Below are 13954 nucleotides of genomic sequence, written 5' to 3'. Positions count from 1 at the left end.
AGGAGAATGAAGGGCAGCTTTTCTGGAACCAAGCATTAATATTTTATCAACTGACAAATGAGTAGAAAAATAAGTCAGAAATTTTCTGCTAGTTGTAAATGAGTGACATTTCTTTTCATCTGCATGTCTGGATCCTAATAATTAGACCTTTTCAGTAGGTGGTTCTCACTCATAAGCCTATGAACTGGCAGTGAGCTTCTCACCTGTGTGGCATAAGTTCCTTCATTTGCATTCCTGTTTCACTAACCCCTGTTAACTTTTACTTTTGCCCACTCTTAAAAGACATTGCCTATGGAAACTAAGAAAAGTAGCAAGTAGTTTTTGAATAATAAAAAACTAGGCTTAATTTTGTTTTGTAGCATCAGCCTTTATACTTCTTTTAGACAAGGGAGAACTAGAATTAAAACAATTTAATTTTCTTGGTCACTTACAAGCCAAGGAAGATAGCATTGGGATGTTAAAGCTATAGGAGCACAATTTATGCATTATGCAGTAAGCTGGCTTCTTGTGCTTCACTTATGAATTGAATAACCTCACAGTTAATAGGATTACACATTATTCCAAGAACAAGAACAGGCCAGTCTTACAGATGTGAGCAAGCCAGGAAAAGGTATGCATAACTGCCCTCCTTTTCTATTCTTTTGTACTCTGTCATCATGTTGTTCTTCACAAATGCAGCACTTACAACCATGATCCCGCACCCATAGTCATTTTCTTTGGTGGCACTAGTATGGGAAGCAAACACATCTATGACATGAAAAAATAAATGGTCAGTCAGAACATGTCTCTGATTAATGTTCCTAGATGTGTCTGTCAGTCCTAGATGTGTCTTCTGTTTAGACTGGTGCCTGATCTTGCACACAGAAGTTGTAACTGCAGCTTTTGTCCACTTTTTCACATTAATTACGAGTAAAACTGTCATGCTGTAGCTCTGCTTTTTCTGGACCACGTTTCAGGGGACTTGTCTGGATAGAAATACATAGAGAGCATTCTAGAGCTGGCTGGCATGTAATTTAAAAGAAAAGATTGTCATGTGGCTCAGGTCTTTCCTTGGAAGTTAATCTCACAAGCAGTAAATGTGTTACTTTAATATTTTCAATTTACACAATCTGGGTTGGAGAATTGAAAAACAGAATTATTTAATCTATGGACCACTGGCAAGCATTGTTGAGTGGTAAATGTTGCTCCAGATACAATACAGCAGGAAAGTTTCCTGTACACAGGTGCTGGAGGAGAGTTTGGGGATTCCTTTCATTCCATCTTTGGAGGCAAGCCTGAATAACTCAGAACTGTCAGGGGTGTTCTTTTGCCATTTCATGCACCACAAATTTAAAAGTAAAAAAAAAAGAATAAAAGTATATGTAACCATATTAATTATATTATATAGAGTTGGTTTTTTTAAAGTATTTTAGCACTAGCTCATATGCTTTGGTGATTACATTCTTTCCAAGACCAGAAATTAGCTCTTTGTTTATAGTGACCTTTTCATGGCAAAAATGCTCCAAGACTCAATCTGTTCCTACAAAGCGAGTCTCGGGATTGCAGATGTCCTCCTTCTTTAGAGTACTGTGTTACTCAGTTTCAAGGAGTTATTACAGAAATCTTTTTTTTTGTCTAGTCAATCCAGCTTTCTCTGACTTAGGTAAGATTAAAAGGTTACAGTTTTGGCTGCCTTCATCAGGTTTATCATGGGTCACAGCTAATTGCTGCCTCTCGTGGCCAAAATCCTGGGTGACACTGTACTCACTTCTCCAATACTCTGGATTCTCATGCTGCTTTGCCAGATATCACTAGCAGTCTTATTTCGGTCTTAGTCTTCTCCCCATTTAGTTGTGGTTAAACCATAACTCGTTACATCACTTACGTTTAGCAAGGCAGGTGACTTCCAGATCTGTGGCCCCTGATATACTCAGGCTGCTCTTGCACCTATGGCAGAGCAGGAGGACAGGAGCTCTCAGCAAATTTTCCTTTGAATCAGCATCTGGTGTGAGCACATTTTGTACCCTTTCCGTTTTCTCTCTGCTTTTTCCTGCTTTCCTAATCTGACTCTAGCATTTTTGGTCATGCCCAGCAGGTTTGCAGAGGGTCCTGGACATTCAGGTCCCAGCATGGCCACACTGTAATTTTGTTGTGTCAGTTGGGGCTAAGAAAACCTTCTTTACTTTCTTCCATCTCTTTTTGTTTCCTGGTAACATTGGAGAGGATGCACACCAAAGGAAAGATTGCCTACTGCTTCCTAGTTGCCCTGGGAGCATTTGTCTAAGCTTGTATCTTAAAGCGCCATTCTTCAGAGAGATCTCTTCCTGTCTCCTCAAACATACTCAGGCACTTCCCTGGATGGCATATGAAAGCAGCAACCTTCATTTCCAAACATTCTGCTTTAAACCTACTGCCTGATTATTCCTCATATTAGCCACCAAACTGTAGTTACTTCAAATAGAAATGTATCTGCAAAGGTATTTAGTATTTTCTTAATATTCTACATTCCATGAGAGAGTACATTCCCAGGAGTAAGAAGAAGGAGTAGGTAAGAACCTTACACAGTAGGCATAAATTATTCATCTCTGTTTCCTAAGATTTACTGCAGCTATTTATGGTTCAATTTTGGGCCAGAATGAAGGAGTCACTGTTACCTTCAGACAAGTAATCGACCCTTTGGCCATATTGTGGACCAGTCACACTTGCTATCATAACACAAAAGTACCGTTTCTGCTTCCATGTGCTCTGTGTTCAAAACAAGTAAACATATGGAATAGGCAATGCCTTACTGCCGTCACACCTTCCAAACCTCTGCCCACATCCCTGTGCTGTGTGGTATCAGTGGGCCATCAGCTACCTTGATCAGCTTCCTAATACACTGTTGGTCCCTTCCTTACAGGTTTTCTGTGCAGCTACTGTGGAGATGCTATTTCATTTCCTTCTGGAATGCAAATTGCTCTCCACAATAAACACCTTTTTTTGATTGCTACTGATTTTTCTGCTGTAAAAATATATTATAGACCCAAATACAGTATAAGAAACCCCAGACAGCAATTGGAACACGCAGCTCAATCAGTTTGTATTGTTATGTTTTGCCCTTCCCATTGTTTTAATCCAGCCAGTCTCTGTTCCTGCTCCTTTGCCAGAAGTGTGATTTTGGCTTTTCTGTATGGTGCAATGCAGATCTGTGACACTGTACAGAAACATTTTATAGACTGAATATGTGTAATCATGAAGAATGTCAGTCTCCAAGGTTAATGGAGTAGTAGAAATGAGCTGTAAATAGTTACTGAAGTGAATAGGCAGAACTGAAGGTTTTTTCCCAAACTGCTGACTCAGACAGAGTGTACCTTCAAAAGCACAGACTCTACATGCTTTGCATAATTGGAAGTAGATTTCTGAAGTCATTGTTTATATAGCTTTATATGACAAATGAGATTTGCATATTAATTTAAAGTTAAAAATTATTCTGTCTCTTCAAGATAAATACTTCCACATTTAGTAATTATAAAAGCAGAGAAAAAACAAGGACAGGCTTGAAGCTGGGACAGACCTCTACATCATGCCAGCAGTTTATCAAAAAACACATAGGTTTTCATTCTAGTAATGATTCATCCTGTAAAATGGAATAATTCATTTGCTTTTTCAATAACACCTGTATGTATCTGTATGAAAGCAAGTTCATTGCTTTACAGAGAAGAGAGGATGCATAACAAAATGACCTAAATCAAGTATTACCAGTGTAAGATGGTAATGTTGCTTTCTTTCCTTTTTTAATACAAAATAAAATAAGGATGGGGATTTTTCATTGGTTTCTTTTTATTTTAGTGTTTCATTTACATATAGAACTGATCTAGGAAACTGATCTTGTCAGCAGTTGCTATGTGTGCTAAGACAAATGAGTTACCATGAGTCAAATGTATATTTAAGAAAATATAAACTTTTTCGAAATGGAATTTTTCATTTGGGGAAAGTTCATTAGATAGTTTCCTGTATTCAGATTCCAGATAGATTCCTCTATCTAATCAATTTCACTAAGTTTCAGTTATTTACCTTAGAAACACGTGAGTAAAACCAATATAATTCGTTACTCTGAGATTTTAACGTGATTTGTGGCCTTTTCCAAGGTGCTCTTTTGAGGCCAACACTGTGCCTTCAGTCAGTACTGAATGTCAATTGTGTTCACTGGGACCATAATGAGGCCAATAGAGAGCACTTTTGTAACACCCCCCACCCCTCCCGCCTCTGTCCAGAAACTGAAATCACTGCTTCAGAAAGGCCTCATTGTGGGTGATTAGTTGAGGGAAAATACTGAGGGAGAATGTGCAAAAAGAACACAGGCAAAATGCTTAATGTCCCATAAGGAACAGAAAAGTCCTAACTTCATTTGTATCTCAAAGGAACATTAACCATAATTATGTTACTAGCAAGTACTCTTCTTTACGAATTAGCTCTAAAAATAACAACACTGAAATTACTTTATCAAGCATGAAATACCCTCTTTTAAGAATAATCTTCCATGCTATGTTTTATCTCAGACAGCAGTAGCTTAAGAAAAGTGAATGGTCTGAGACGTTTTGCTGTATGTGCTGCTGTGTTTGGGAAAAAAATATGTATATCAAAGATTCCAGCATTTGAGCCAAAAGCCCTTCCTGGAATTGTTTTTTCTTACACTATGTTTCACAGTTCATCTAAGACCATGCATGTGATAGAGTTACAGCACCAAACTGGTAGTGACAGCTTTTAACATGCTGTACCTCCGTTTTTCCTGTTGATTTTGCAAATGGTTAAAAAAAAAAAAAAAAAAGGAAAAAATCTTTTGAACTTTTGGCATAAAACTGTCGCTGCTACTGTAGCTAAACTGCTGCTAAGTGTCTAGGTGATAAAAGCTTTCTCCTACGCCTGTCACTCTGAACACCATTGTCAGGAAAATATATGCATCTTTTTCCAGTAAGGATAAGGACTGTGATAACATTAGCATTTAGACAAGACATTGCGCTGATGATTGTGAAATGCATTAATGGATGTGTCACTATTTTAAAAAAGCATATCTAATGGACTGTTTATATATGCCATCTCACTGTACTTATTTATTTGTTTTATAGGATATTTTAAGCATAAAATTGCACAGATCAAAGTAGAGCTCTCCTGTGACCTGCTCACCTCAAGGACTCAACAGAACTAGTTCCCAGCCAGTCGTGTACACCACTGAAGGAAAATGGACATACTGAACAGCCACCACTTTTTGTACTTTCTGCCTACCACACGCCTTGTCATCTTATTAGCAGCTTTGACCACTGCTGAGGATGTGAGTAACAGCACTTTCAACCACTCTGACACACACACGGGGGCCGCGCCTGTGGTCATCTCCCGCATCGACCACATCATAGTCAAGGAGGGCAGAAGTGCCTTGATCGACTGCAATGTCCAAGGGAGCCCCAGCCCACGTTACAGATGGTACAATTCCAATGGCCGCCTGCTCCAAGAGGAGGAGAATAAAGGTAGGATTTTAGTAATAGCACTGATGTAGCCTGTCCAGAGACACTTCTGATTTCAGCAAGTTGACAAATAACCTGAATTTAATAGCCTGGCTGTGGTATTTTCCTGTGTGAAAATAAATGAAAGCTTGGTGGCACTTAAATTTTTTTTATGCACACCCTAGAAGAAAACAGTAATGTTTTATGTGTTATTTATAGCAACACATAGCAAGAAGCTGAAGCAATTAACAGAAGGTGCAGACAGGCCTCTTTTCATTGGAAGACTTCAGGTTTGTTCTGTTTCTCATTCTGTCCTCCTTTGTTCTTCTCTGGCACCAAAAAAAGATTAAAAAGCTATTTCCCAACTCAAAGGAGGATTCTCATGACATATGAATAGTTTGTTGGCGTGAACTCAACACAGCTAACTCCCTGATATGCCTGCTGTCTTTATGTGCAGTGCCATGGTAGTGTGAGAAAAAGGAGACGCCCCGAACAACTAACTGCAAAACCTATGGAGGGGAGCAGTCAGAAGGACAGGCCAAATTTGAGCCTTCCTGGCTTTAGTTAAGACTCTTCAGTGGCGTTTGCCAGAGACCATAATTACACATGAGCTTATTTTCCTTAAATGGAAAGTTTGGGTGATAATCCTAGTTATACTTCTAGGGGAAGTGTCCAGTATACTTGAGGGGAGTGTGGGTATATGAAAGATGTTTTTCTCATGTAATCCTTCCATAGTGACTGCTTTGTTCACAGCATGATGAAATAAACTCTTAGTTCTAGGATAGTGTGCCTAACTAATGATTGACCTGACAGCAAACTCTGCTGTGACAGGAGTAACAATTGACCCAGCTTGATGTGAAAGAGCACTGTGTATCTGTAAGAGCTTACTGCATAACTGGTTGTGTTTTACGGTACAGCATGTTATCATTTTCTGAGTTAAGCTAGATAAAGGAACTACTTGAGGTACTAAGCAGACTTTTGAACATGATTTGTGTGGTTGTGGCAACATACAGAGATTAGTGTGCTAGAGTGTTTTGCTAAGGGTCACTGATAGAAAATTTCCCCTTTAGTTAGGCATCTAATTTAGGTCTTTGTGTAGTCAGCTGAGACAGGTAGCTAAAACAAGCATTTGGGTAGATGAGCAAAAACTTTGACCAAATCAGTAAAAAGTGCAGATGTAGTATTAAGACAACATCACTTTAACTTCGAATTTCAACAGTACAATACCTCCTTTAAGAGACCGTCTTTCTGTAGGAAATGTTTCCTAGCTTGAGACCTTTCTTTGTGGTGCTAAGTATGGCATTGAATTGATATCAAAACTCAGCAATGATACCTTTTCTAATAATTGTTTTCTTATGTGGGTCAATACGTCTGTCAGGATCCACTAGCATAGACCCAGTCACTGAGTTCAATGGCATTATGTCATTTATAACAGCTGGAGCCAGGATACATCACAAGGAATCTTGTTATTTCACAATTAATTGAAACCTACTTTGCAAAAAGGACCAGCATTCAAATTCAAAGAAATACTGAGCAGCAAATACTCTTTGTTATGCTGGAGGTGGAGGAAGAAGTGTCATCTGTTACAGATGCTAATATTTCCTCTGTAAAGGAGTTTTCCTCTGAATTTGCCTAAATTTAGCTGATTGGGGTGTTGGTGTTTTTTTTGGTGGTGTTTTTTTTGTTTGGTTTTTTTTTTTTATGAGAAGGTCTGATTTAGACTGAGCTTTTATTTGTTCTGCATTTTTTAATTTCAGGCAAAATGATTAATCTATTTTCAAGTATTATGCTAGGGTAAAAAAAATATGGTTTCATTTAAGTTAAAACTTCTAAGAGGATAAAAAGATGTAATTAAGAGCTGTCTCTATGCATGAACTGAGGCAGGGATCTTGTGGGAATACTTTCTACATAGGCTTCATAGGCTTCTACTGGAGATAATGTAAAACAATTTGGGTAAGTCATGTTTAACTAGAAAAACTTTGAGGAACTAAAAATCTTAATTCAATACCAATGAATTAAGTGGCAAATCTTGAATCACTTTAGCAGTGACAGGAGTGATGGTTTTTTAATGTGTTGTTTCAAATGCTGTTTCATACCTAAACTGTTCTACTCTGCCAGGTTCAAACAATATGAAGTGTTCATGTATATGAAATGTATATTTCCATGCAGCAGACAAAGTTATCAATTATATTACATTGATAGAAATTACTTTTAATGGTAAAAGAAGTTCTGTCATGGTGTGTAGAGGTTCTTACCGACAAACAAGGAATTCCCTGTCATAGGTCTTCTCCTTTCCATCTATTTTACTCCTCCTATCCTACTTCACTCTCTTTAAAATTATACTTCAAAATCAATTTCTCAATTGGGTAGGCAAGGTAGCATATGATGTCTGCAATGTTAGGGTTTTTAAAGGTTAACATAAATATATGAGAAACACCAAACATAACCCAATTGTAAGCAAATGCATTGTCAGGGAACAAAACATGGAGAGTTTAAGTGGGTTTTTTTGCCTCACAACCCCATTGATCCTGTTCTTTGAGGAAGTGTGACCTGTGTTTGGGAGGCTCTCCGGAGTAGTCCTATCTTTGTAGCTTAACCGACCACAGGATTGAGATAGATGAGATGCATATTAGCATTTTCTATGAGACCCTTTTAGGACATGCTGACTATCTAGAGTTGATGTCAGGGATTTGAGAGTAGTTGTAACACTTTTAGGATCTCAGGCCTTTATGAAGGTAAATTCTTTGTGTTCCTGTGAACATTATTTCCTTCTTCCAAAACCTGAAACTGATGATTAAGACTGTGCTGATCATGTCACAAAATACTTCTAAGTTACTCTGTTTCTTCTCCAACAGGAAAATGGTGGTTTCTTGACAATGGGCTACTAAACATTACCCGTGTGTCATTTGAAGACAGAGGTAAATACACGTGTGTCGCATCTAATACATATGGCAGTGTTAACAATACTGTGACACTGAGGGTTGTTTTTACCTCTGGAGATATGGGAATCTATTACATGATTGTCTGCCTTGTCGCTTTTACCATTGTTATGATACTGAACATTACTCGGTTATGTATGATGAGCAGTCATCTGAAGAAAACCGAGAAAGCAATCAATGAATTTTTCAGAACAGAAGGGGCAGAGAAACTTCAGAAGGCCTTTGAGATTGCAAAGCGTATCCCAATTATCACATCAGCCAAAACGCTTGAGCTTGCCAAAGTAACCCAGTTCAAGACCATGGAATTTGCTCGCTATATTGAAGAGCTTGCTCGGAGTGTACCTTTGCCACCTCTCATCATGAACTGCAGGACTATAATGGAAGAAATTATGGAGGTTGTCGGTCTGGAGGAGCAAGGACAGAATTTTGTACGGCAGGCAGCAGAAGGCCAGGAGACCACTGAAACAGATGAGCTTTATATGATCCCAAATGCTTTGACGCGCAGTGAGTCTCCCACAGCTGACTCAGACGCATCGTCACTGCATGAGCCACCTCAACAGATTGCAATAAAAGTGTCAGTTCACCCATTGTCCAAAAAGGACTGCATGGATGGTCAGTCACAGGAAAGCATGCAGTTGGACACCAAGGAAGAAGAAACTCCTCAATCACCAGCACTTCCTGCAGAGCACCCTCCTGAGCCTTCTGCTGAACTCAGTTCTGATGACACAGCATTGGCAAATGACAAAAATACATGCGTTATATATGAAAGCCATGTATGATAGTTACTCCTGAATCTATGCATAGCAGGAAAATCAGGTGGAGCTCTTTTAAAAATACATATTGTACTTGCCGCTAAGCCTTACCTGGAGACTATCATAGCAAAAGCATGTAAGTGGATTATTTGGCACTTTCTTCTCAGTTTGAGTTTAGTTTACCATGATGTATGGCAGAGTAATTGCTATTACATTAATATTAATTGCTCTTTTTGATTAGGAGTATTTCCAAGAAACATTTACCTCAGCATTTTCTAGGTTGGAGTCACCTGTAGTGGCTCCTGGAAGTCACTGGTAGTCTTTGGTGTAGGACACTTGAACTTACTAAACATAAAACTGGTTTCCATTTTCCTCCTTAACTCTCATTATTTCCATCTATTGCATTTTTGCAAATATTAACTTGTGAATTTGAAATATTGCCCAAGAGGCAGCACTCCAGTAGCCAAATAAAATCCTAATAGATCCCATTTACAAAGCCTTTTTGCTCAGCTACATTGTGATTTAGAGGGCTATTAAAGAAAGTTAAAATGTTTCCATTTCATTTGAGACCAAACTGCTTAGCCACATGGGAAATAGTTTTCCCTTTTTCATGGAATGAAGATGCCAACAATTGTTTGTTTGCATGAAGAAACAGCTTTGAGGTGTATATTACAGATGGGAAAGCCATCAGAAAGTTGTAGTTCAACAGCTCTGCAGGGGCTTTTTGCATGCCTTTGAGCATTTTCTATGTTGCCAGAAATTTATATGGCAAACACCTGCAAATATGCAAGACGTCTTGTTTTGAAGTAATTTGGAAGCAGTAACTATGTACCACCTTACCAAAAGATATGCAGGTTCCATAACAGTCCTGCAAATGCCAGTAATCTGTTGATAACAAGGCTGAAATGGCAAAATACCCTTTTATTTGGCTTCTTAATTTTGATATTCTGAAGATCAATCCTAAATTCATATATAAGCATCTGTTTGAGAGTGTTGTATCCAAACTGAAAAAAATATAATCAAGTGTCCTATAAAATTACAAATACAGTCATGCAAACTGTTAAATGTGATATAATTGCATTGAGATTTTGGGAACCTCCTACATGTAGGATGTTCACTGCTCAAGTGCATGTGACTCCACCCCAGTAAAGCTTTAATGATCGTAGCAATTGTGGCATTAAAAAGGATCAACATCTCTGCCAGGAAATGCCAGGAGTGGAAGGGAAGTAATAATTTCTCTTGCAGATAGACAACAAAAAGTACCTTCTCTTCAGGGAGTCTGGAAAGAAAGCACTTACAAGGAGTTTGTGTAGGGTTAGTAGCATATTACTTAATTACCTGACACATTTAATTTGGAACTAATGAACAAACTATCACCATATAGTGTTTAAGAAGGATTGTAGTATAAATATAGATACTTAAATCTGGAATCAAGTATACTGTAGAAAAAGAAGTCTCTTAGGTCTATGGGGAGATTATGCATGAATGGCTCTCTGGACATTTTAACAAAGCAGCCACATCTCCAAAAGGTGTCTGTAGGAGGCAATCAGTTATATTAACTGCACGGGTAATCAAGACCAGACAAAGTCAATGTTGCAGGTACATAAAAGAACCCTTGATAATGAACTGAGGTCTTGTGTCAACTTCCTCATGTTAAAGTGCAGCAGTGCAATACAGGAATACCCCATGAACTTGCATAAGTGATGCAGAGATGGCTCCATATTTATCTTTCTGTGGTTATTTAAAAAAATTTACATGTTTAATAATGGACTTCAGATTTTACAACCAATTTGTGAGAAATGGCAGCATTCAGATGTCTCATATTTTTTTGTGCTCACCACAGTGGCAGGTTTCTACACAAAATGCATTTGTACATGCCCAAAAGGAAACATGCAAGGGCAAAGTACCATTAGGAATGTGACCAGAAATATCTGAGTTCCAGCGAAGCAATATAAATGTAAGACAGAAGTTAGTTTAAAAGAATACCAGAAAGAACCTCACTTCTGACCAGTGTGATTGACAGTAGTATGATGCAAACTGTTAACTTCTTGTCTCAATCCAAAGGACATTTCTGTTAAGTGTTCACATCAGTTTTTCAAGTTATTTTATTTGCTTCTGATATGAAGAAGGACAAGGGCAGAAACAAAAGCAAGAACTTGCACTAAACTCCTTTAATTCACCTTAACCTCCTGAGAAGAGGTATATTGATGTTTCTGCCTGTCCAGCATTTACAAACAATGCCCATGCATTCTAAAGTTACCTACTTGGTGCCCAACTAAGATTGCACAGATAAGCAAGGATATTCTCCTTGAAATCATAAAAAGAACTTTTAAATTAAACTTTATATCTTCTTTTAAGTTATAAAAATATTTATTACAGTATTTTAATTTTAATCTTTTTAAACTATGAAGTTTTTACAGTAGAGATCAGATCCCTTCATGTATTTCTATAGTGTTCTGACCCTAACTGCTTCACTCAGGCTGTCCTCCAGCCTCTTTATTATTTATTTATTGAGAAACATTTGAGAGCAAACAATCCCCATGGATTTCTTCAGTATCGCTGTGTAAACTTCCTTGAAGATACAAATGATGTTTTTCCCTAGAGGCTACCCACAAAGGGCACGTTTGAAGTATACACAAACGCACATTGCAAACCACATATAAGCAACCGGTACTTGGATTAGATACATGCGATACCTGGAGTGCTGGATTCCTGCTGTTGCAAGGTCAGAGGGAACCCTGAATTTTATAGAGATTGGGTCATTCAGAGATGAGAGCTCACAGGTAGGATTGCTCCGTCCAGTCTGGACATTTAGCTTTGTGTTATTATCAGAATAAAAACTAAACAGCAATGTAGCTGAAGAAAATACAGATTTTATACCGAACCAATGGTTCTGGTTTGTGTTGGGTTTTGGTGGTTTTGTGTCTGCTACTCAGTGTCTTATGCACCCATTATATGACACTTCCAAGCCTAAAGCTTTTTATACGCTTTCAGGAACTTCCTTTGTGAAAGACAGATGGGAAGCAAGACCCAAACCTGTCTTTCCTGTTTCAAACTTTCTGGCTGTGCTATTATAAAGTATGCAATTGTGTCTTGCAGTATTTCTTAGCAAATGGCTATTTTATGGTCCGAAACCACAATTAACAAACATAAAATTAATAATGGCTCTAAGAAAATATTATTGTTATATATTTCCATGCACCTTAAGCACTTCAGGGGCATTAATCTGTTCCCATCATTGGACTATGCACACTTCTTGTTAAATTTTTCTATTTATTGTACCACCGAACACTAATGGTTCTTAAAACACTCAGAATCTGGAAAATCCAGTCCAACTGAAATTGCATTCTAAAAGCAAAGAAACACCAAGCCAGGCTTAATAAGGAAAAGAGATATGCACTATTATATTTACACCATTTTCAAACAATTTTGCCAAACTTCATGAAAGATGACTAGATTTCTGTAGCAGAAGAAATCAGTGTTGGATTTGAATTTCACACTTATTATTCTTTTTTTAGTAAATGTAAGACCATACTAATCTGACCACTTAAACATAGTATTCACTATCTATTTTCTCAACATTTTCTTTTTGAGCAGCATTTTTGTTTGCTGCTGATCCTTTTTTTGTTCTCTGATTTGAGCATGTTTGTGATGAAACCTACGCTTCAGGGGTTTTTTGGTCTGTCATATAAAAAACTTAAAAGAACCCATAGACTAGCATTTTGTGCAGCTTTGTTGGTACTTGGTAAGGCACAGAAGTACACTCCTGTGCTGAAGAATTACTGTATAATCATAAGACTTGTGAAATGGCATATACAGGCAGATGTTGATTTTTTTTAAATCAGTGCCTGTTTTATTCTAATGTAGATAACTATGTCAGTTCCTTGATTTGCAGTTACCTTTTGACAAAAGTACTGTAACATATAACCAGGGCTTTCTGACTTTCATTTTGGTCAGATTAACTAATTCTAGAAAGTGTTAACAGTGTCAGATTTTCAAAGTTCTCATGGGATATCTTGGCAGCATGCTATGTTAAGAGTTGGCCTCTTAAGTATGCCATATTTAGTGGGACAACTGAAAGCTTCTTAGATGCAAAGGAAATGCTTGCACTAAAGTCTCGTAAGTTGTATTTCATTTATTATGAAATCCTTTTTGAATTTACAAGAAATGTAAGACAAATATGAATGTGTTCTTTTGAGAAGCAGTTGCTGTATTTTGATTTAAATAACTGTTATGATTTTATAGCTCATGGCCGTAAACCACAAAGAGAAAAGTTCATGCTGAAGTGGCAAAATGAAATGTGATGTAGCTTGTACATTGATCATTGTTTCAATAAAGAATTTGCACAGAGTATGCTGAGTTTGTACACATTCAACAAGATGTTTACAGTGCCACAACATCACTTTCCCACAGAAATAGATACTTAATAGCCTACATCCTGCACTAATTTTTGGAATAACCAGCTCAAACCTTTTCTATGTCCATTTTTTTCTCTCCCTGTCTTACCTTCCTATACCTTCTTCTGTCCCCAGCAGCTCTGGTGTGCCACTTCTCAAATAGGAACAGAATGAAGTTAGTTGTCAGGGCAAGTGTTTCTGCACCCCAGGCTCCTCTGTTCCAAACTGACCTTTTATAAGTTCCCAAATGGATTTTTTTCCCCCCAGCTATACCAGGCTCTAATGCTGTGTACTATATTTAGCTCTCTGGCTCCCAAGCCCAAACTGAGTCATTTTACTCTTCCAGTAAAGGCTGACTTGTGAGTCTGTGGTATGATATGTAAGTCTGTAAATTGGGCAAAGACAGTAAT

The 13954-nt window shown here is 37.8% G+C and overlaps 1 protein-coding gene across 1 annotated transcript; it reads left to right on the top strand.

Moving 5' to 3' along the window:
• The first annotated feature begins 5093 nt into the window (after window positions 1-5093).
• On the top strand, window positions 5094-13498 carry MFAP3L (microfibril associated protein 3 like). The gene is made up of 2 exons (XM_053976472.1): window positions 5094-5480; window positions 8312-13498. Exons 1-2 carry the CDS (start codon window positions 5198-5200, stop codon window positions 9172-9174), a joined length of 1146 nt encoding a protein of 381 aa, XP_053832447.1. The 5' UTR covers window positions 5094-5197; the 3' UTR covers window positions 9175-13498.
• Window positions 13499-13954: the final 456 nt, after the last annotated feature.

Source organism: Vidua macroura, chromosome 4 (genome assembly GCF_024509145.1).
Source record: "Vidua macroura isolate BioBank_ID:100142 chromosome 4, ASM2450914v1, whole genome shotgun sequence".
Taxonomy (NCBI): domain Eukaryota; kingdom Metazoa; phylum Chordata; class Aves; order Passeriformes; family Viduidae; genus Vidua; species Vidua macroura.
This window is presented reverse-complemented; position numbering and strand designations above follow the sequence as displayed.

Bases quoted from the DNA above. Each gene is read 5' to 3' on its own strand.
- MFAP3L (XM_053976472.1), top strand. From the start codon at position 5,198: ATGGACATACTGAACAGCCACCACTTTTTGTACTTTCTGCCTACCACA. The intron at 5,481-8,311 runs GTAGGATTTTAG...CTTCTCCAACAG, and splicing joins CCAAGAGGAGGAGAATAAAG to GAAAATGGTGGTTTCTTGAC.